The sequence below is a fragment of the Daphnia magna genome, linkage group LG4 (assembly GCF_020631705.1).
Source record: "Daphnia magna isolate NIES linkage group LG4, ASM2063170v1.1, whole genome shotgun sequence".
Classification (NCBI taxonomy): Eukaryota; Metazoa; Arthropoda; class Branchiopoda; order Diplostraca; family Daphniidae; genus Daphnia; species Daphnia magna.
In genome coordinates, this window is record NC_059185.1 from 7,458,915 (window position 1) to 7,480,706 (window position 21,792).

At 46.4% G+C, this 21,792-nt stretch overlaps 1 protein-coding gene and 3 non-coding genes across 6 annotated transcripts; 3 read left to right on the forward strand and 1 right to left on the reverse strand.

Annotated features, from left to right (window-relative positions):
- Positions 1-100: 100 nt before the first annotated feature.
- Trnal-aag lies at positions 101-182 on the forward strand. The gene has a single exon. It is a non-coding gene; the product is annotated as a tRNA-Leu (tRNA).
- Positions 183-906: 724 nt separating this feature from the next.
- Trnaq-uug lies at positions 907-978 on the reverse strand. Its single transcript has one exon. It is a non-coding gene; the product is annotated as a tRNA-Gln (tRNA).
- Positions 979-1,745: 767 nt separating this feature from the next.
- Positions 1,746-1,851, forward strand: Trnay-gua. Its single transcript has 2 exons — positions 1,746-1,782; positions 1,816-1,851. It is a non-coding gene; the product is annotated as a tRNA-Tyr (tRNA).
- A 10,874-nt stretch (positions 1,852-12,725) lies between these two features.
- LOC123471235 (E3 ubiquitin-protein ligase MIB2-like) lies at positions 12,726-14,964 on the forward strand. 3 transcript variants are annotated; one of them, XM_045172283.1, is made up of 8 exons: positions 12,726-12,906; positions 12,979-13,247; positions 13,327-13,483; positions 13,571-13,725; positions 13,797-13,899; positions 13,969-14,202; positions 14,283-14,431; positions 14,492-14,964. In XM_045172283.1, the coding sequence occupies exons 2-6, from the start codon at positions 13,195-13,197 to the stop codon at positions 13,990-13,992; spliced, it is 492 nt and encodes a 163-aa protein (XP_045028218.1). In that variant the 5' UTR covers positions 12,726-12,906; positions 12,979-13,194; the 3' UTR covers positions 13,993-14,202; positions 14,283-14,431; positions 14,492-14,964. The 3 variants fall into 3 exon arrangements, with proteins under 3 accessions (XP_045028218.1, XP_045028217.1, XP_045028219.1); XM_045172282.1 differs by having other exon boundaries at positions 12,726-12,898; XM_045172284.1 differs by having other exon boundaries at positions 12,726-12,898; positions 14,301-14,431.
- The last annotated feature ends 6,828 nt before the right edge of the window (positions 14,965-21,792 follow it).

Here is a 21,792-nt window from a genome sequence, read left to right on the forward strand (position 1 = left end):
CAAACAAAGTTGCTAAGCAATCTACTACATCGATTCTCATTTTCTAATGGTAAACTGGCTATTTCCGCCTGAGGGAACATCTGCTCCCCATAACATATAGGGTAGCGTGGCCGAGCGGTCTAAGGCGCTGGTTTAAGGCACCAGTCTCTTCGGTGGCATGGGTTCGAATCCCATCGCTGCCATTCGTTACATTTTGATTTTACATTTTTCTTGAAAAATTATCTTTTACCCAACACAGGGATGATCATTTTTATATCAACATTCAATGTCTCGAGTTTAACATGGTCGTGTGGCCTAATGGATAAGGCGTCGGACTTCGGATCCGAAGACTGCAGGTTCGAGTGCTGCTACGATCAGTTGTGTTTCAAAGTCTATTTTACCACACCGAAGATACAGCTCTAATGGCAAAACAGAAATACATTTCACAGCAACGAACTATTTCCGACCCATTCCCTGCCTTTACTCCTAGTTGTGTGCGATGCCTCAAGGACGTACCAAGGTATGGGGTAAAGAAGTACATCGGAGAGCGAGAATTACGCATACTTTACCATTCCATGTAAACTTTGCACCTCACGACGATGATTTCTAAACGCAACGACTAAGCACATCCTAATCCTGCTGAAACAAGAACAGGTAGGTCTTAAGTATTTTCTGTGATCTCGGTTGGCTATAGTAACTTTAGAGAAACAGCCAAAATATCACTTGTAAATCCACCAGTTTAAAGAAATGATTGTGGGCCCATCCGGGAATTGAACCCGGGATCACTCACACCCGAAGCAAGTATCATACTACTAGACCAATGAGCCAATCACGTTTCATATAAAACATCAAAGGCTTTAAAAAATCTTAGTCGTTACTTATTGCCAACTATGAATAGTCTTTTAAGGGCAATAAGGTCAAAAGTTAAGGTTCCACTGAGAATCGAACTCAGATTATCAGAGTCAAAGTCTGATGTGATAACCATTACACCATGGAACCACTGTTGCACACATATCCGCAAGGGGACTCTTCTTACGCCTTACGACCTTACGGAAGGTGCTTAAGGTGTAAGGCGTAAGCTCTGATCCATCCAATAGGCGAAAATTAGTCATTAAGAAAGTAAGGTGTTAGGCGTGTATATCATACTGCTTCGGTTTTTACGCCTTAACGACAGTGGATGGCGTCGTATGAACCAACCAGTAAACATGGGCGGACACAATGCGATAAATAGTTAGTTAGTAGCAACTGCTAGAAAGTTGTTGATTTGAATCATCAAATTTTGAATACAAACAGTAATGCATACTGGCACATTGATTTTCATTTCTTCAATGGAGCCCGAAAAGAATTTAGTTTTCCGTGAATTGTTAAAACAGTTTTTTTTTCAAGTTAATTCTGGTTTGCTTCAATAATAAAATACAAGAATAATCAACTACCAGGACTAACAGTTTTTAACTCCAACCCACACTCACGGCCTCGCTGTTTTACCTCTAAGTTTTAGACGTAACCAAATGCCATCCGGATGCAGTTCCTCAAGGCGTAATCGGCAAGCAAGAGGGCGTAAGGCTTTAGAAAAAGGTTCTTGTGAACATAGCTGATAACATAGAAAAGCATTTTATGAGATATTCATACATAGCATTAAAAAAACAGCCAAATACGGGTAAGATGGATTGCGACCCAACATATCAAGTTCATTACCATACTACGCAATGCTGAACGGAGTTTATGTGTAGTAATATGAAGTTTACGTTGCTCTTGTTCTATGCCATCCTTCGATAGCTCAGTTGGTAGAGCGGTGGACTGTAGAGATAAAAATATATTAGAAATAAATTGTTAGTTATCCATAGGTCGCTGGTTCAACTCCGGCTCGAAGGAAATAGATTGAAAATAGATGTTATTAACAATAAGTGAAATTGAATGTAAGGAATGATTACTTTCACTTAAACATAGCCAATATTACGTCAAAATCTACAATAGAAAATAATCTACCCGGAAGCCGGATCAAGGGAAGAAGAAGGGGCTGATGGAGATAACGCAGGTGGGGGGACCCTTCGAGCGTATCGGCATTGATGTCCTTGGCCCTTTCCCGCGATCACGAAACGGGAACACAAACATCGTTGTTGCTGTGGACTACCTTACGAAATGGGTAGAAGCCAGGGCTTTGCCGGATGCCACGGCCCGACAAATCGCAAAATTCTTTGTCGAGGACGTGGTGGTACGACATGGATTTCCACGGGAATTGACCTCGAAGTGTTTTACGGCTGAAGTCACCCGTGAGGTGTTGGCCCTGTTGCGATTGTCACATCGCTTGACAGTGCCTTACCATCAACAAGCGAACGACCTGGTTGAAGGACAGAACAAAACGCTAGCAACAATGTTAGCGATGTACGTGGATGAGAGCCACGAAGACTGGGATGAATTCCTGGGATTTGTGACTTTTGCCTACATCACCGCGCGACAGGAGAGTACCAACCACACACCTTTCATGATGGTGTATGGAAGGGAAGCGGTGATTCCAGCGGATCTGCTGGCGGCGACGGGGCCAAGCCAGACGAAGCTCGTCGGTGCAGAAGATCTAATGAAGGCGATGATGGAGCTTAGAGAAGACGTAAAGGACCGGCTGGCCATGGTACAGCAACGTCAGAAGACGCAGTACGATGCCAGAGTCAGTGCAGCACCAGTGTACGAAGCCGGAGACCTAGTGTTAATCTTTCGCCCGCAGCGGAAGAAGGGGCTCGCGGAAAAGTTACTGCATCAATACGTCGGGCCCTACAAAGTGACCAGGCAGGTCACGGAGCCGAACTACGAACTTCGGAAACCAAGTGGAAAAAAAACTCTTGTGGTGCATGTGTCGCAAATGAAGAAGTTTGTTGTGGAATCGGACGAGGAGTCCGATAGTGACGAAGAAGATAAGAGGCTAGAGCATGCTGACACCGACTTGGATGTTGAACTTGCCGACACCAACTCGGGTGTCGCGCGTGCCGACACTGGCTCGGAAGAAGCACGCGCCGAAACTGAAGAGGGTATAGCGTGTGCCGAAACCAACATGGGTGAGACGCCTGAAGTCGACAATGGGGTGTCACCCGACGCCAGCACTGCTGCGACAGCTGTGGAGCCGCCAGCCAGGAGAAAAAAGGGGAGAATGAGGCGCCGGCCATTGGAGCCGATAGCCGAAATGGACGAAGGCCTACAAGAAGGAATAGAGTCCACGGCCCCAGCAGCAAGGGAATCACCAGCGGGTCGTCCGACCAGGATAAAACGGGCACCCGGTTGGATGAAGAACATGCTGTTCTTCACTTTGGTCTGTGTCGTAGGCCAAATGGTTCAAGCAGATGAAATGAGGGGGAAATACGTCGCGACCGAAGGAGCGGTTTTTCATCCCGAAGGTACTTTGGCCCTGGGGGACTCGGAATGGGTAGTCATCTATGATGTGCCCACTAAGCGAGCGGAACAAGTAATTAAACTTGTCATCGTTTGGATAGACGATATGGTGCGGGCGTTTGACAGAGCACTTACGGGGAATTTCCCTATGGAAGTCACTCCGTTTTTGGAAGGTCCAGCACGTGACTTGGCGGAAATCAAGGCAAGAGCGGAGCACCGGAGGCAGGAATTTCGGGAGTTGGAACGAGCTCTGAAAGGTGATGGAACCAGGCAGAAGCGCGGGCTGTTCGACGGAGGGGGCCAGCTGCTTAACTGGCTCTTCGGGACCGCTACGACAAAGGACCTGGAATCAGTGCACTCGAGGCTCGAGTCATTTGACAAGAAAGGTCTTGAGGTGGTGCACCTTCTCCAGGAACAGGCCACCCTGTTAAACGTGACCATGGGGCACCTGGCGGAGCATGAGTCCGAAATCAGTGCTCTCATGGTGGCGGCGGGTCATATGCGGAGAGAGCAGGCGCAGCTGAGAAAAGTCTTCAATGACAGCTGGACCCACCTTGCCAGAGAATTACTTTTCCTACAGAAGGTAACGAGGTCTGTGGAAAAGGAAAATAGGGCACTGGATTGGACGGCTGACGTTTTGCACGGCTGGCAAACCGGCTTAGCAGATGCAGCTATAGGGAGACTGTCACCACTCCTTTGTCCTCCAAATGTACTGGCTAAGGCCCTGAATTCGGTTCGACAGGCCTTGCCGGTTTGTTTGTTTGTTTCCTATGCCGGTAGCCACCAGCAAAGGGGAGTCGGTATCCCACTCGTACGCGGGATTGGCTCCATACCTGGGGGTATCGCCAGATCGGCAGCTGTTCGTTGAGTTCAACGTGGACGAAGTCCGGAAATGCGCTCCATACATTGGCAGTGTGTGCCCATTCTTGAAAACGATTGACCGAAAAGGAAGGATGAAGGGCTGCGCGGCGGCTGTCTTTCTGCAGGAGCAGGAAGGAATCCAGAGGAACTGTCGCCTAGACAGTAAGAAGTGGACCGGCATTGACTTGTTCTACATTGGAGGAAGGAAGTGGGGTTACGCTGGTAAAGACAACGTAACCATAGTGCTCCAGTGCCCTGGGAAAAGGATCGGCGGAATCAGTCTACCGCAAGTGCTGCCAGCAGCGGGAGTCATAAAAATCCCACGGTTGTGTTCGGCAACCTCGGACGAATGGGTTCTGCAAGCGAGCTTCCGACAGATGATGCCAGTGAATGTGACGAGCGTCATCGACGAGGAAGCTGCAGGGATGCTGAGTGGTCTATTGGCACCGGTGGTCGAGCAATCGCAACCAGTGGCAAAGAGCCCCATCATGGAGGAAGCACCAGCCGCCCTAAGAACGCCTACGCGTATAGACCTAACGGGGACGAGTTCACACCTGAAAGCGGTCGAACGCCTACAACGGCAATGGGAAGAAGAAGAGAATGCCAAGCGTTATCCGTTTGAATGGTTGATCGGATGCTTGTTCCCGTTGCCAATGGTGGTGTACCTGTGAATCGAGTATCGGAGGCTGAGTAGTCCCGTGGACACATTACTGTTGACTCGTCTTGTGGAGGTGCGGGAGCCCGGAGAAGAGGATCAAGGCCAGCCCGGGCCGAATGCCGTCGTTTGAATATTGGTGTTTAACCCGTATTAGTTTTACCAAATGGTAAAGTAGAAAACATAGGGGACTCTATTTGTTATGCCTTGTGGGGTTTGTTATCCAGTTTAGCGAACCCATGTCAGTAGGTAGGAGGGGGGATGTAGCGCCAATGTACTTTGTCGCTTAGCACCGGATGCTAGGAGATGCAAATGTGCGATGTCAATGGACTTTGCCACTCTGGCCGGATGTCAGAGGACTCAAAAGCCCGTCTATGACCGGCCAGATGGGCAGTCCAATGTAGTGATTCAGACTAGTTGTTAGTGCTGTCAGTGCTGTTACTGTGTAATGCTGTGTGTGTGTGTCGTGTAAGCTGTCTATGACTGAATACATCCCTTAAACCCAGTGAATCTGTTACATGGTGGAGATGCTACTGCGTTGTTCACTGATCAGGTACACGTTTTAACTCAGGTAGGCGTTCGCTGTGAGGGGTCTCTGGAAATCGAACTCGGCAATTTATTGCCGGGCACGAGACCACAGCAACGGTCTGGGAGAGTGTGTATTTGGAAGTGGGATCGCAGCGGATCCTCGTGTGAATTTCACACGGGAGAGGTGTGATAATAGACGCTGGGGAAAGGAGCCGTAGACGAGCAGCAGAAGAGGCCGCCAAGGAGATTCAGACCTATTACTCGGGTTTGAGGGCGGCAACACCTCTAGCACGATCATCAACAGGATTGCAGGCAGCAAGCGCTGCTTCATCTTGGTCAAAGGGCCGTTCGAGAGGCCCTCCTGGAGAAGTGAGTGACCTCACTTTGGGACAGAAAGGTACGTGGTTGTCCAGGGAAATTTCCCTACCGCAGGAGGTTCCAGATCCGTCACAATTCCAGTCTGATTCCGAGCCACGGGGCGAGGAATTCGAGGACGCACAGAGCTGCCAGGATTTTGGGAATCCGGAAGCAGGGGGTGCTGTGACGGAAGGGGCATACGAGTCCGTAGCTGCACGTAAGCAGCACGAGGGGGCTCGTGAGGTAGGGAACGAAGGAGGGGTACGCACGTACCGGGGCGGGTAACGAGAAGCGACAGGAAGTGCGGGTCGTCGATCGTGATCAGGGATCGCGCACGCGTCAGGCGGATTTCGACGACCGCGAGTCGCTTATCCCGCAGGTGTCAGTCTCCAGTGTCCAGGAAAGGATCAACGAGCAGCGGAGGAAGTCGTACGACCCAAATTCGCTCGGAACGCAGGGGTCGGTGACCGGAAACCGAGAGGTGTGGCAGGGGTCGGCGTGGGCCGAAGCCGCTGTCGACAGAAAACGCATAGTTAGCGTGGAAGCCGATACCTCTGGGGTCATCAACCGATCGTCGGGTAGCGACAGCGGACAGCCGTTGGAAGCGAGGAACGACGAGCAGCGAGGGGTGGGCTTGGAAAGAAGAAGCCTGCGCGAAGGCCTACGGCCTAGGGCGTTTAGTACTCCACAGGAAGCGACGGCGGTGAGACAGGGACGCGGCGGAGTCAGCGTAGGAGGATCGCCAAGTCGACAGTCTCTGGAAGATCCTGAACTCGAGTGGGACCCGTTTTTGGAAGAGGAGGAAGACATGGCGGAACGCCCAATGTTCCACTACAAGGAGCCGGAAAAGTTCCGGGGCACGCCAAAGGAAAACGCAATGGAGTGGATAGACCGGTTCGAAAGGATTGGTCGCCATAATCGTTGGTCGAATAACGATCTTGCAAGGGCTATTGATGTTTCGCTCGAGGGTGCTGCCTACAAATGGATTGTAGGCCTTGAGGCGAGAAACGCACGCCCAGAGCACTGGGAGGACCGGGAGGTCCAAGTGGCCGGAACTGAGGACGAGCCAGCACACTACAGAGAGGTGCGTGGGCTCAAGACGCTTTTCCTGAAGCAGTTCGTGGTTGTAAACCTGAAGCGGCAGACGGAAAGGAAGCTGCGCATGCGGGTCCAAGGAAAGGAGGAAGACATCACGGAATACTACCATGATGTTATGGATATGTGTCGCATGGGTCAGCCAGATATGGCTGAAGAGGTGCGCATAGACCACCTTTTCAGGGGATTGAGCCCGGCTCTCTACGAGAGGCTTTACGTGTTGGGCATTAAATCGTGTGAAGAATTCCTGGAGGAGGCGAGACTTCACGCAGATGCCGTAAAAACTGCCTATGAGAGGGGGTACGAGGATGCGCGTAGAGAGCGCGAGAAGCCGGCAGTCGGGGCAGTAGGCCTTGACAAGGTGCAAGACCTACAGCGCCAGATTCAAGAACTGAGGGACGAGCTAGCCCGGGCAGGAGATCCTTCGAAGAGGAAAGAGAGAGAAGGGGGGAAAAGCGAATGGAACAGAAAGCAGAAAAAGAAAAATCTGTTTCGCTTTTTTAATTGCAATGAAGAAGGACACATTGCTAGAAGCTGCCAGAAAGAAAAGAAGGAGAGGGCGATGAATATTTTGTAGCGTATTGTAAATTAATCGGGCATAAATCCGGTAATACCTTCGGTAATATTAAAATACTAAAGTATTTCAATATTTACACTCAGGGACAAGAAGTGCATAGCACTATACCTTCGTGTAAATTAAATCTAGAATTGTAAAAAAAATGATGGTGAAAACGAGCCGCGTTCATCGGTGGCTATTGCAGGTGCGTGCGACGATCCGCTGCCGAGATTGGCGTGTATGTTTGTAAATTTTTCTTTCGTTTTCTTGGAAAATGGAGCAGTGAGGCGCTGGTTAATTACTTGACCCCCAGCTGACCTTCTTTCCTTCTTGTATTTTTTTATATTTTTTAATCATGACGGGTTTGGCACCGTTCGATGCGTTGGCTCACGCTGATTCCGGCAGTATGAATGTCAGCGCTAGCAACGGTACCGTTCGGGAGTTATGATTTATTTTGCCCGTTTACACCAATTCCCCGACTCCCACATGTGCCTGGCTCGTCTATCCCATTGCGTCCAACCCCCATGGGATTTTTTCAATACAAATATTTTTTCGGACACGAATGATCACAAAACCAGTATCATTGGATGCGGCTCGTCGAGCTTGTTCTGATGGTGAAGGTCCCGCCGTGATCGGATACACCGTTCGGCCGCAAACGATTTTTAAAGCTCGAAAAATGATGATGGGCCTCTACCTGCCAATTCTAGGAATTCGACGTCAAAAGCGCAGCCGCGTTCGGAATTAATTTTCAAAAATTCATAGCAGCTGAATGGTGCGTCGGATAGCGAAAATTTTTCGACAGCTGCGATCGCGTGATTGCGCTCTATCCAGCGGTACCCGATGAGGAGCCGTGCGACCGCTCCTTCCGGTAGCTGACTTGGCCGGTTTCGGCATGTCCGATTTTCACGCGGATTTCACGGTCCAGCTGCTCCTGCCCGGCTTAATATGTCATTTTCCCATTCGTAGGGCGATCCGAGTTCACGTACAAAAGTTATTCACGGTCAAACATGGCGACAGTGCGCTAAAATTTCAGCGGAAAAAGGCCCGTTTCCCGGAATTTTGTAAACAGTTCTTAGGAATTTTGCCGCCTTTTTTCCGCCGAATTTCTCCGGAACCCGGTTTTGGTCTGGCTGCAGCTCCTTTCCCTCCTCGTCCCTCCCAATGGCCCCTCACCCTTGCCTCCCCCTTATCTTTCCTCCTCTTTTTTTTCCCTCATGTATGCTTTTTTTTTTTTTCGGCATAAATCCGGTAATACCTTCGGTAATATTAAAATACTAAAGTATTTCAATATTTACACTCAGGGACAAGAAGTGCATAGCACTATACCTTCGTGTAAATTAAATCTAGAATTGTGAAAAAAAATGACGGTGAAAACGAGCCGCGTTCATCGGTGGCTATTGCAGGTGCGTGCGACGATCCGCTGCCGAGATTGGCGTGTATGTTTGTAAATTTTTCTTTCGTTTTCTTGGAAAATGGAGCAGTTAGGCGCTGGTTAATTACTTAATCCCCAGCTGACCTTCTTTCCTTCTTGAATTTTTTATATTTTTTAATCATGACGGGTTGGGAACCGATCGATGCGTTAGCTCACGCTGATTCCGGCAGTATGAATTTCAGCGCTAGCAACGGTACTGTTCGGGAGTTATGATTTTTTTTGTCCGTTAACACCAATTCCCCGACTCCCACAAGTGCCTGGCTCCTCTATCCCATGGCGTCCAACCCCCATGGGATTTTTTCCTTCCTAATATATTTTCTGTCACGAATGATCACGAAACCGGTATCATTGGATGCGGCTCGTCGAGCTCGTTCCGATGGGGAAGGTCCCGCCCTGATCGGATACACCGTTCGGCCGCAAACGATTTTTAAAGCTCGAAAAATGATGATGGGCCTCTACTTGCCAATTCTAGGAATTCGACGTCAAAAGCGCAGCCGCGTTCGGCATTAATTTTCACAAATTCATAGCGGCTGAACGGTGCGTCGGATAGCGAAAATTTTTCGACAGCTGCGATCGCGTGATTGCGGTCTATCCAGCGGTACCCGATGAGGAGCCGTGCGACCGCTCCTTCCGGTAGCTGACTCGGCCGGTTTCGGCATGTCTGATTTTCATGCGGATTTCACGGTCCAGCTGCTCCTGCCCGGCTTAATGTGTCATTTTCCCATTCGTAGTGCGATCCGAGTTCACGTACATAAGTTATTCACGGTCAAACACGGCGACAGTGCGCTAAAATTTCAGCGGAAAAAGGCCCGTTTCCCGGAATTTTGTAAACGGTTCTTAGGAATTTTGCCGCCATTTTTCCACCGAATTTCTCCGGAACCCGGTTTTGGTCTGGCTGCAGCTCCTTTTCCTCCTCGTTCCTTCCCCTTGTCCCTCCCCCTTGCCTCACCCTTATATTTCCTCCTCTTTTTTTTTGTAGCGTATTGTAAAGAAGAAGTGCATAGCACTATACCTTCGTGTAAACAAGAAGTGCATGGCACTATACCTTCGTGTAAACAAGAAGTGCATAGCACTATACCTTCGTGTAAATTAAATCTAGAATTGTAAAAAAAAATGATGGTGAAAACGAGCCGCGTTCATCGGTGGCTATTGCAGGTAAGTGCGACGATCCGCTGCCGACATTGGCGTGTATGTTTGTAAATTTTTCTTTCGTTTTCTTGGAAAATGGAGCAGTGAGGCGCTGGATAATTACTTGACCCCCAGCTGACCTTCTTTACTTCTTGTATTTTTTATATTTTTTAATCATGACGGGTTTGGCACCGTTCGATGCGTTGGCTCACGCTGATTCCGGCAGTATGAATGTCAGCGCTAGCAACGGTACCGTTCGGGAGTTATGATTTTTTTTGCCCGTTCACTCCAATTCCCCGACTCCCACAAGTGCCTGGCTCGTCTATCCCATTGCGTCCAACCCCCATGGGATTTTTTCTATGCAAATATTTTTTCGGTCACGAATGATCACGAGACCGGTATCATTGGATGCGTCTCGTCGAGCTCGATCCGATGGTGCAGTTCCCTCCGTGATCAGATACACCGTTCGGCCGCAAATGATTTTTAAAGCTCGAAAAATGATGGTGGGCCTCTACCTGCCAATTCTAGGAATTCGACGTCAAAAGCGCAGCCGCGTTCGGAATTAATTTTCAAAAATTTATAGCGGCTGAACGGTGCGTCGGATCGCAAAAATTTTTCGACAGCTGAGATCGCGTGATTGCGCTCTATCCAGCGGTACTCGATGAGAAGCCGTGCGACCGCTCCTTCCGGTAGCTGACTCGGCCGGTTTCGGCATGTCTGATTTTCACGCGGATTTCACGGTCCAGCTGCTCCTGCCCGGCTTAATTTGTCATTTTCCCATTCGTAGGGCGATCCGATTTCACGTACAAAAGTTATTCGCGGTCAAACATGGCGACAGTGCGCTAAAATTTCAGCGGAAAAAGGCCCGTTTCACGAAATTTTGTAAACGGTTCTTAGGAATTTTGCCGCCTTTTTTCCGCCGAATTTCTCCGGAACCCGGTTTTGGTCTGGCTGCAGCTCCTTTTCCTCCTCGTCCCTCCCCCTTGTTCCTCCCCCTTGCCTCCCCCTTATATTTCCTCCTCTTTTTTTTTCCTCATGTATGCTTTTTTTTTTTTTTTGGCATAAATCCGACAAGAAGTGCATAGCACTATACCTTCGTGTAAATTTAATCTAGAATTGTGAAAAAAAATGATGGTGAAAACGAGCCACGTTCATCGGTGGCTATTGCAGGTGCGTGCGACGATCCGCTGCCGAGATTGGCGTGTATGTTTATTAATTTTTTTTTTTTTTCTTGTAAAATGGAGGAGTGAGGCGCTGGTTAATTACTTGACCCCCAGCTGACCTTCTTTCCTTCTTGTATGTTATATATTTTTTAATCATGACGGGTTGGGCACCGTTCGATGCGTTGGCTCACGCTGATTCAGGCAGTATGAATTTCAGCGCTAGCAACGGTACCGTTCGGGAGTTATGATTTTTTTGTCCGTTCAGACCAATTCCCCGACTCCCAAAAGTGCCTGGCTCGTCTATCCCCTTGCGTCCAACCCCCATGGGATTTTTTCTATCAAAATATTTTTTCGGTCACGAATGATCACGAAACCGGTATCATTGGATGCGACTCGTTGAGCTCGTTCCGATGGTAAAGGTCCCGCCGTGATCGGATACACCGTTCGGCCGCAAACGATTTTTAAAGCTCGAAAAATGATGATGGGCCTCTATCTGCCAATTCTAGGAATTCGACGTCAAAAGCGCAGCCGCGTTCGGAATTTATTTTCAAAAATTCATAGCGGCTAAACGGTGCGTCGGATTGCGAAAATTTTTCGACAGCTGAGATCGCGTGACTCCACTACCTAGTACTTACCTTCTTCTTCTTTATTATTATATCATCTTTTTCATTACAGTTAGAATTAAACGTTATAAAACATTCGTATTCGTTTCAACACATTTTATTAAAAAATTTATTTAATAAATTTGAATTCAGGTCAATTATATTAAACAATTGAATTCATTGATTATTAACAACTATTATTATTAACACCTGTGTTGTAGTAGTTTTAATAGCAAATTTTGCAACAGGCAAGCGTTAGCGAATCCTGAAGTGAAGTAGACGTCACCACTACATCGCCGTCGTCATCATATCAGCTTCACCTTCACCATCACAACAGTCAGTATTCAGCAGTCACCAGTGTTTCCAGAACGTAAGTAATACTTTTCTAACGCAATTTTGTTACAGTAATCTTTGACTTTGTTTCTCTTTGACTCATATTTTCAATTTAGCAATGTAACTGGATGGCAAACAGATGCCGGTTATCATATGGGCATTCATTTCATTTTTATACGCCTGATTCGTCTATGCAGGGCAGTATGGATTTATTTTCTCTCTCTTTTTTCTTTTTATTCAAGACTGTTTAAACGTACATGCACAACCATGATTGTTTCAATCAGTCTGATTTTCCTTTTTCTCTTCTGAAATGAAACGAACATGGGTAACCATGTTTGTTTCAGTCAGATTAGTTTGTTTTACTGTGTAATGAAATGAAACGAACATGGGTAACCATGTTTGTTTCAGTCACTTATATCACATATTGTCTTCTGAAATGAAATGAACATGGGTAACCATGTTTGTTTCAGTCAGTTTTATGTGACATATTCCCTTCTGAAATTAAACGAACATGGGTAACCATGTTTGTTTCAGTCAGATTTGTTTCCCTTATTCACTTGTGAACTAAAACAAATATGGTTTCCCATGTTTGTTTCAGTGAACATAATGTTTAAAATTTCCTATTTTTTGCATAGGACCACTAGGGGGAAATTATTCTCACCTAATCGGACGATGGAAACTTCAGTAGCATGTGCTTCAACGAGAATTGATTGCTACCAACCGCAAAGGATATCGCATTTGATAGAACAAAGTAATGCATTCGATTGGTCAGCCGACGTTTAATCCTTCGCTTTACAATTCATGGTCGGCCCATGACAGTACGAGTAACAGGTAAAAATGTATGACATTTTTACACCTGACGATGTCTCATTTCGATGTTTTAATTTTTGTTGTTGTTGTTGTTCTAAAAGGATGGTGGAGAAGGAAAGATGTTCAGGGTTGTTGATTTGCGTGGTTGGGATAATGAATCTGGCCGCAGCATCCCGATAGAGCGAACGCCAAAAGCAGCGGAAAGACTTGCCTGCAAGTTGCCTTTCATCAGGGCCACACGTTCAGTGTGGCCCTGATGATTGGATGATTGGTTGCCCTGTTGATTGGTTGGATTCTTATTGTCCAAAGGGGCATCTATGGAAATTCCTGACGATGACGGTGATACAGCCTTACATTATGCCGCTTTTGGGTAACATTATTAGGATTTCCCTGCGTTAAAGGAATTCTTTTATTTCCTACTTTTATTGTTGATATAATTTGTGTAACAGAAATCAGCACGAAGTTATGGAACTGCTCATAAAAAAAGGAGCCGTCATTGATAGTACTAATCGCGGACGCTGCACACCTTTGCATGTCGCTGTCAATAAGCAGTTTCCTGCTTGTGTTCAGATGCTCCTCAAATACGGATGGGACGTCAATGTTCAAGTACGAATTTCAAAGTCATGCATGAATCATCGCTGATAATGACACGATAATAGAAGTTATCTTCATACTGCTTTGAAACTGAACTAGGACTCGTACGGAGACACGGCCCTGCACGATGCAATCGGCAAGGAAAATGCGGATATTATAGAAGCTTTAGCTTCGGCATCAGCTGTCGATTGTACACTGAGGAACACGCGGGGTTTCAATGTTCTTCATCACGCCGCTCTCAAAGGGAATTATTTGTAAGCATGGAGTTATGGAACGACATTCGTTTAACACCACCAGTTAAACCAATCTTGTGGTGTTTTCTTAGCGCGGCGGAGCGCATTTTGATGCGCAGTCGACAGCTGGTGGATGTGAAAAAGGATGACGGATTCGCAGCCCTTCATTTAGCTAGTTTGAATGGCCATGTTCAGGTGTGCTTATTTATTATCAGGCATTCCCTCTGAGCTCTTTTAAAGCGTTTACACGTAATCTTTTTTTAGATGGCCTTTCCCCGATTAAAATGAATCGGGGCCGAGACCTACGAGTGAGACAAAAATTACCAGTAAAGGAGGATCGCCCGATCAATCGTTGCCACCTTCCGTCGGCATTGAATGCATTGTCTGCTGTGAAAATCCGCCGGATGTGCGTTTTGAACCTTGTGGCCATGTCGTCACCTGTTCCAAATGTGCCCAACGGATGAAAAAATGTTTACATTGTTCTCAAATCTAATTCCGGTTAGTAAGAATCGTTTCTAATGTTTTCTTCAGACTCAAGTTCACACCTGTAACTCATGTTCAATTGTGTTTCATTTCAGCGTTGTGCTTTCTTGCAGACGGCACCCCGATATCAAGCCAATCGTCTCAACAGCCCAGCCAAGATCGCTTAAAATATTTGGAATCTCGTATCGCTAAAATAGAAGAGGCTTATACATGTTCCATTTGTATGGAACGCCGAAGGAATGTGGTAATATAAAACATGATGTCCAATTTTTTTTTGCATAACTTAAAGTTTATACAATTGTAGGCTTTCCTTTGCGGCCATGGTGCGTGTGACAGCTGTTCGCTCAACTTTCGCCATATGTGCCGAAAGTTGATCGCACGTAAAATCAATCTGTATTGAACAAAAGGAGCATGCGAACAATGTTAAAGAAGGGGTTCGTTCAGCTGTTTGTTCCAAGCGAAAGGAAGTAAGCAGCGCTTTGCTGCTACCGTTTCCAGTTCAAATAGAATATACTTGGAAAGTCATATTTCACAACTGCTAGAACGGGACCTCAGACTATGCATTGTTTGGCCCATCCTATCAGCACCTCATTTTTGTGTAAATTTTATTCTGGTTGAATTCAATGTGAAGTTTTTGTCTGTCTTGGATTTAGCATGATGATTATGTCTAGTTATACTGGATATATTGTTTGTGCCTTTAAAACGTTTGCAAAAAAGAATGTTCTTAGATCTGACACCATGTGTTACTGCATTGATTAAAGATCCTTGAATAACTCACTACAAAAAACTGGTTGAAATTTTAAACCTAATCACGGCCTGGATACAAGTGGTTTAGTTACCGTCATGTCACCTGTCCCTTTGGGCTTTGCATTATGAGGTTGTTAAAAAATTACGCGATTTCCTTCAGTTTCTAACCTTTTAATGGAGAAAATAACCAAAACGGACGTTTTGTGTTGAACACATCCCTCAGTAGAAATGCTTTTGTGTCCGAGATAAAAGAGTGGCGAGTTTGCCTCGCGCTCTAAAAGATGAAGTGTTAAAATAAACACCAGACGATAGAGGACAAGATCCTCTAACTGAAACTGTGTGTGGTTCAAAGGTTTCACATGGAGGTTGGAAAATTAAAATTGGGTAAAATAAGAACCACTACTTAAGGCAAGAAGAGCTTGGAAGTTTCTGTTTATACAACCTATAAACACGGCTACTCGTTGGTATGGTGTTTGAAGATTCGAAAGCATGTTGGCTTGGGATGAGCTTAGACCCATTTTCTGGAGTTTAGAACTGAAATAATGTTTTAAAGAACTACCAGAACTAGAAATCTCACTATGTTACATACTATCACTGTTGGAGGCTTTTTTTTTTTTATTAGTATGTTTCGACAAAGATAGGTCCGTCTATGTGTCCGAGCGCCACAGCTTGATAGTCTTATCGTTTTCCAGTGCAGCAGATGCGATGACATTTTCAGTAGAATGGCATCCAGTACGTAACACGACATCTGGAATGTAGCACAAAACAATTCGTGAGTGCCAACGAGGCCCATTCAAAACTGCAATACATGTACAAAACGGCGGCCACCGGCTAATGAGGAGTCTTACCTCTACGACCTTGAAGTTTTTGAACAATTTCTTTCGTTTGCAAGTTCCAAATCTAAACCGTGTTGTCTCCAGAACCGAACACGAGCCACTATAGAAAGAGTGATACATTAACTTACATCAATTTGTTAAACTATGCCCTACTTTTCCTCCAGTACCTGAAAGGTTGGCGAAGATGCAATATTTTCCTTTCTTATGTCCAGTATTGGTTTTCAAGCATTTGCCATGGATATCATAGGCAAAACAGATCATTAAACTGCCTTTAAAACAGTGTGGGTTGAATGACGACACCTTGGAATAATCCCATAATTACCTATTGTGTCCCGAGTTTTCGTTTTTTGGGATGAAATTTTCCTACACTTACATTCTCCATGCAAAAACCCATTGTTTAAGGTATTTTTCGTGTTGAAAGATGAGTTGGTAAATTTTTAATTTGTGTTTGTTCACAAATGGCGACAGCGGCTGTCGTTTTTCCTTTGTTTTATTAGCATTTTATGAAGCCCGGTTCAGCCATTGACGTCTGCCCATCCAAATCTCGAAGGCGGACAACCTGTGGCCTTAATTAAGTGCTTCTACCTAATGTATAAGTTGCCCCCAAATATTATGAGCAAATGAAACTTTCTCTGTACGCCCTACTGTAGAGCATGTATGCTTTTCAGCTAGAAGACCAATTAAATGACAGTAATAAACGCTTTTCGATATCCGTATGCAATACTTTACCTAAATACGTTACTACTACAGCATCTGTGTTAATTGTTATTAATATGACAAGTGACAACCTATCAAAGTCCCGAATGTCTGAATGACTAAGTGTAACTCAAAATTACCACCAGATGCCGTATTCAGTAAACACGAGCAGCGGGAAAATTTTCCCGTTATTAGTGACCTTTTTTATCCTGTTTCGCAAGGCGTGTCAGCCGTATAGACGTTTCCCGATGCTGAAAACGAGCCGCGTTCATCGGTGGCTATTGCAGGTGCGTGCGACGATCCGCTGCCGAGATTGGCGTGCATGTTTGTAAACTTTTGTTCGGTTTTCTTGGAAAATGGAGCAGTGAGGCCCTGGTTCATTGCTTGGCCCCCCGCTGACCTTCTTCCCTTCTTGTATTTTTTTATGTTTTTTAATCATGACGGGTTGGGCACCGCTCGATGCGTTGGCTCACGCTGATTCCGGCAGTATGAATGTCAGCGCTAGCAGCGGTACCGTTCGGGAGTTATGATTTTTTTTGCACGTTCAGACCAATTCCCCGACTCCCACAAGTGCATGGCTCCTCTATCCCATGGCGTCCAACCCCCATGGGATTTTTTCCATCCAAATATTTTTTCGGTCACGAATGATCACGAAACCGGTATCATGGGATGCGGCTCGTCGAGCTCGTTCCGATGGTGCAGGTCCCGCCGTGATCGGATACACCGTTCTGCCGCAGACGATTTTTAAAGCTCTAAAAATGATGATGGGCCTCTACCTGCCAATTCTAGGAATTCGACGTCAAAGGCGCAGCCGCGTTCGGAATTAATTTTCAAAAATTCATAGCGGCTGAACGGTGCGTCGGATCACGAAAATTTTTCGACAGCTGCGATCGCGTGATTGTGCTTTATCCAGCGGTACCCGATGACGAGCCGTGCGACCGCTCCTTCCGGTAGCTGACTCGGCCGGTTTCGGCATGTCTGATTTTCACGCGGATTTCACGGTCCAGCTGCTCCTGCCCGGCTTAATATGTCATTTTCCTATTCGTAGGGCGATCCGAGTTGACGTACACAAGTTATTCACGGTCAAACATGGCGACAGTGCGCTAAAATTTCAGCGGAAAAAGGCCCGTTTCCCCGAATTTTATAAACGGTTCTTATGAATTTTGCCGCCTTTTTTCCGCCGAATTTCTCCGGAACCCGGTTTTGGTCTGGCTGCAGCTCCTTTCCCTCCTCGTCCCTCCCCCTTGTCCCTCCCCCTTGCCTCCCCCTTATCTTTCCTCCTCTTTTTTTTTGTGCCAGTATTGTAAATTTTCGGGCATAAATCCGGTAATACCTATTTTTTTTCCTCATGTATGCTTATTTTTCGGCATAAATCCTGTAATACCTTCGGTAATATTAAAATACTAAAGTATATCAATATTTACACTCAGGGACAAGACGTGCATAGCACAATACCTTCGTGTAAATTAAATCTGGAATTGTGAAACAAAATGATGGTGAAAACGAGCCGCGTTCATCAGTGGCTATTGCAGGTGCGTTCGACGATCCGCTGCTGAGATTGGCGTGTATGTTTGTAAATTTTTCTTTCGTTTTCTTGGAAAATGGAGCAGTGAGGCGCTGGTTAATTACTTGACCCCAAGCTGACCTTCTTTCCTTCTTGTATTTTTTATATTTTTTAATCATGACGGGTTGGGCACCAATCGATGCGTTGGCTCACGCTGATTCTGGCAGTATGAATGTCAGCGCTAGCAACGGTACCGTTCGGGAGTTATGATTTATTTTGCCCGTTCACACCAATTCCCCGACTCCCACAAGTGCCTGGCTCGTCTGTCCCATTGCGTCCAACCCCCATGGGATTTTTTCTATCAAAATATTTTTTCGGTCACGAATGATCACGAAACCGGTATCATTGGATGCGGCTCGTCGAGCTCGTTCCGATGGTGAAGGTCCCGCCGTGATATGATACACCGTTCGGCCGCAAACGATTTTTAAAGCTCGAAAAATGATGATGGGCCTCTACCTGCCAATTCTAGGAATTCGACGTCAAAAGCGCAGCCGCGTTCGGAATTAATTTTCAAAAATTCATTACGGCTGAACGGTGCGTCGGATCGCGAAAATTTTTCGACAGCTTCCATCGCGTGATTGCGCTCTATCCAGCGGTACCCGATGAGGAGCCGTGCGACCGCTCCTTCCGGTAGCTGACTCGGCCGGTTTCGGCATGTCTGATTTTCACGCGGATTTCACGGTCCAGCTGCTCCTGCCCGGCTTAATATGTCATTTTCCCATTCGTAGGGCGATCCGATTTGACGTACACAAGTTATTCACGGTCAAACATGGCGACAGTGCGCTAAAATTTCAGCGGAAAAAGGCCCGTTTCCCCGAATTTTATAAACGGTTCTTATGAATTTTGCCGCCTTTTTTCCGCCGAATTTCTCCGGAACCCGGTTTTGGTCTGGGTGCAGCTCCTTTCCCTCCTCGTCCCTCCCCCTTGTCCCTCCCCCTTGCCTCCCCCTTATCTTTCCTCCTCTTTTTTTTGTGCCCGTATTGTAAATTAATCGGGCATAAATCCGGTAATACCTTCGGTAATATTAAAATACTAAAGTATTTCAATATTTACACTCAGGGACAAGACGTGCATAGCACAATACCTTCGTGTAAATTAAATCTGGAATTGTGAAACAAAATGATGGTGAAAACGAGCCGCGTTCATCGGTGGCTATGGCAGGTGCGTGCGACGATCCGCTGCCGAGATTGGCGTGTATGTTTGTCAACTTTTCTTTGGTTTTCTTGGAAAATGGAGCAGTTAGGCCCTTGTTAATTGCTTGACCCCCCACTGACCTTCTTTCCTCTTTGAATTTTTTTATTTTTTTAATCATGACGGGTTGGACACCGTTCGATGCGTTGGCTCACGTTGATTCCGTCAGTATGAATGTCAGCGCTAGCAACGGTACCGTTCGGGAGTTATGATTTATTTTGCTCGTTCACACCAATTCCCCGACTCCCACAAGTGCCTGGCTCGTCTATCCCATTGCGTCCAACCCCCATGTGATTTTTTCTATCAAAATATTTTTTCGGTCACGAATGATCACGAAACCGGTATCATTGGATGCGGCTCGTCGAGCTCGTTCCGATGGTGAAGGTCCCGCCGTGATCGGATACACCGTTCGGCAGCAGACGATTTTTAAAGCTCGAAAAATGATGATGGGCCTCTACCTGCCAATTCTAGGAATTCGACGTCAAAAGCGCAGCCGCGTTCGGAATTAATTTTCAAAAATTCATAGCGGCTGAACGGTGCGTCGGATCGCGAAAATTTTTCGACAGCTTCCATCGCGTGATTGCGCTCTATCCAGCGGTACCCGATGAGGAGCCGTGCGACCGCTCCTTCCGGTAGCTGACTCGGCCGGTTTCGGCATGTCCGATTTTCACGCGGATTTCACGATCCAGCTGCTCCTGCCCGGCTTAATATGTCATTTTCCCATTCGTAGGGCGATCCGATTTGACGTACACAAGTTATTCACGGTCAAACATGGCGACAGTGCGCTAAAATTTCAGCGGAAAAAGGCCCGTTTCCCGGAATTTTATAAACGGTTCTTATGAATTTTGCCGCCTTTTTTCCGCCGAATTTCTCCAGAACCCGGTTTTGGTCTGGGTGCAGCTCCTTTCCCTCCTCGTCCCTCCCCCTTGTCCCTCCCCCTTGCCTCCCCCTTATCTTTCCTCCTCTTTTTTTTGTGCCCGTATTGTAAATTAATCGGGCATAAATCCGGTAATACCTTCGGTAATATTAAAATACTAAAGTATTTCAATATTTACACTCAGGGATAAAATACACGCATCAACACCGCATTTCATCGTACATTTTTTGAAACAAGACGTGCATAGCACTATACCTTCGTGTAAATTAAATGTAGAATTGTGAAACAAAATGATGGTGAAAACGAGCCGCGTTCATCAGTGGCTATTGCAGGTGCGTTCGACGATCCGCTGCTGAGATTGGCGTGTATGTTTGTAAATTTTTTTTTCGTTTTCTTGGAAAATGGAGCAGTGAGGCGCTGGTTAATTACTTGACCCCAAGCTGACCTTCTTTCCTTCTTGTATTTTTTATATTTTTTAATCATGACGGGTTGGGCACCATTCGATGCGTTGGCTCACGCTGATTCCGGCAGTATGAATGTCAGCGCTAGCAACGGTACCGTTCGGGAGTTATGATTTATTTTGCCCGTTCACACCAATTCCCCGACTCCCACAAGTGCCTGGCTCGTGTATCCCATTGCGTCCAACCCCCATGGGATTTTTTCTATCAAAATATTTTTTCGGTCACAAATGATCACGAAACCGGTATCATTGGATGTGTCTCGTCGAGCTCGTTCCGATGGTGAAGGTCCCGCCGTGATCGGATACACCGTTCGGCCGCAAACGATTTTTAAAGCTCGAAAAATGATGATGGGCCTCTACCTGCCAATTCTAGGAATTCGACGTCAAAAGCGCAGCCGCGTTCGGAATTGATTTTCAAAAATTCATAGCGGCTGAACGGTTCGTCAGATCGCGAAAATTTTTCGACAGCGGCCATCGCGTGATCGCGCTCTATCCAGCGGTACCCGATGAGGAGCCGTGCGACTGCTCCTTCCGGTAGCTGACTCAGCCGGTTTCGGCATGTCCGATTTTCACGCGGATTTCACGGTCCAGCTGCTCCTGCCCGGCTTAATATGTCATTTTCCCATTCGTAGGGCGATCCGAGTTGACGTACACGAGTTATTCACGGTCAAACATGGCGACAGTGCGCTAAAATTTCAGCGGAAAAAGACCCGTTTCCCCGAATTTTATAAACGGTTCTTATGAATTTTGCCGCCTTTTTTCCGCCGAATTTCTCCGGAACCCGGTTTTGGTCTGGGTGCAGCTCCTTTCCCTCCTCGTCCCTCCCCCTTGTCCCTCCCCCTTGCCTCCCCCTTATCTTTCCTCCTCTTTTTTTTGTGCCCGTATTGTAAATTAATCGGGCATAAATCCGGTAATACCTTAGGTAATGTTAAAATACTAAAGTATTTCAATATTTACACTCAGGGACAAGACGTGCATAGCACTATACCTTCGTGTAAATTAAATCTAGAATTGTGAAAAAAAAATGATGGTGAAAACGAGCCGCGTTCATCGGTGGCTATTACAGGTGAGTGCGACGATCCGCTGCCGACATTGGCGTGCATGTTTGTAAATTTTTCTTTCGTTTTCTTGGAAAATGGAGCAGTGAGGCGCTGGTTAATTACTTGACCCCAAGCTGACCTTCTTTCCTTCTCGTATTTTTCATATTTTTTAATCATGACGGGTTGGGCACCAT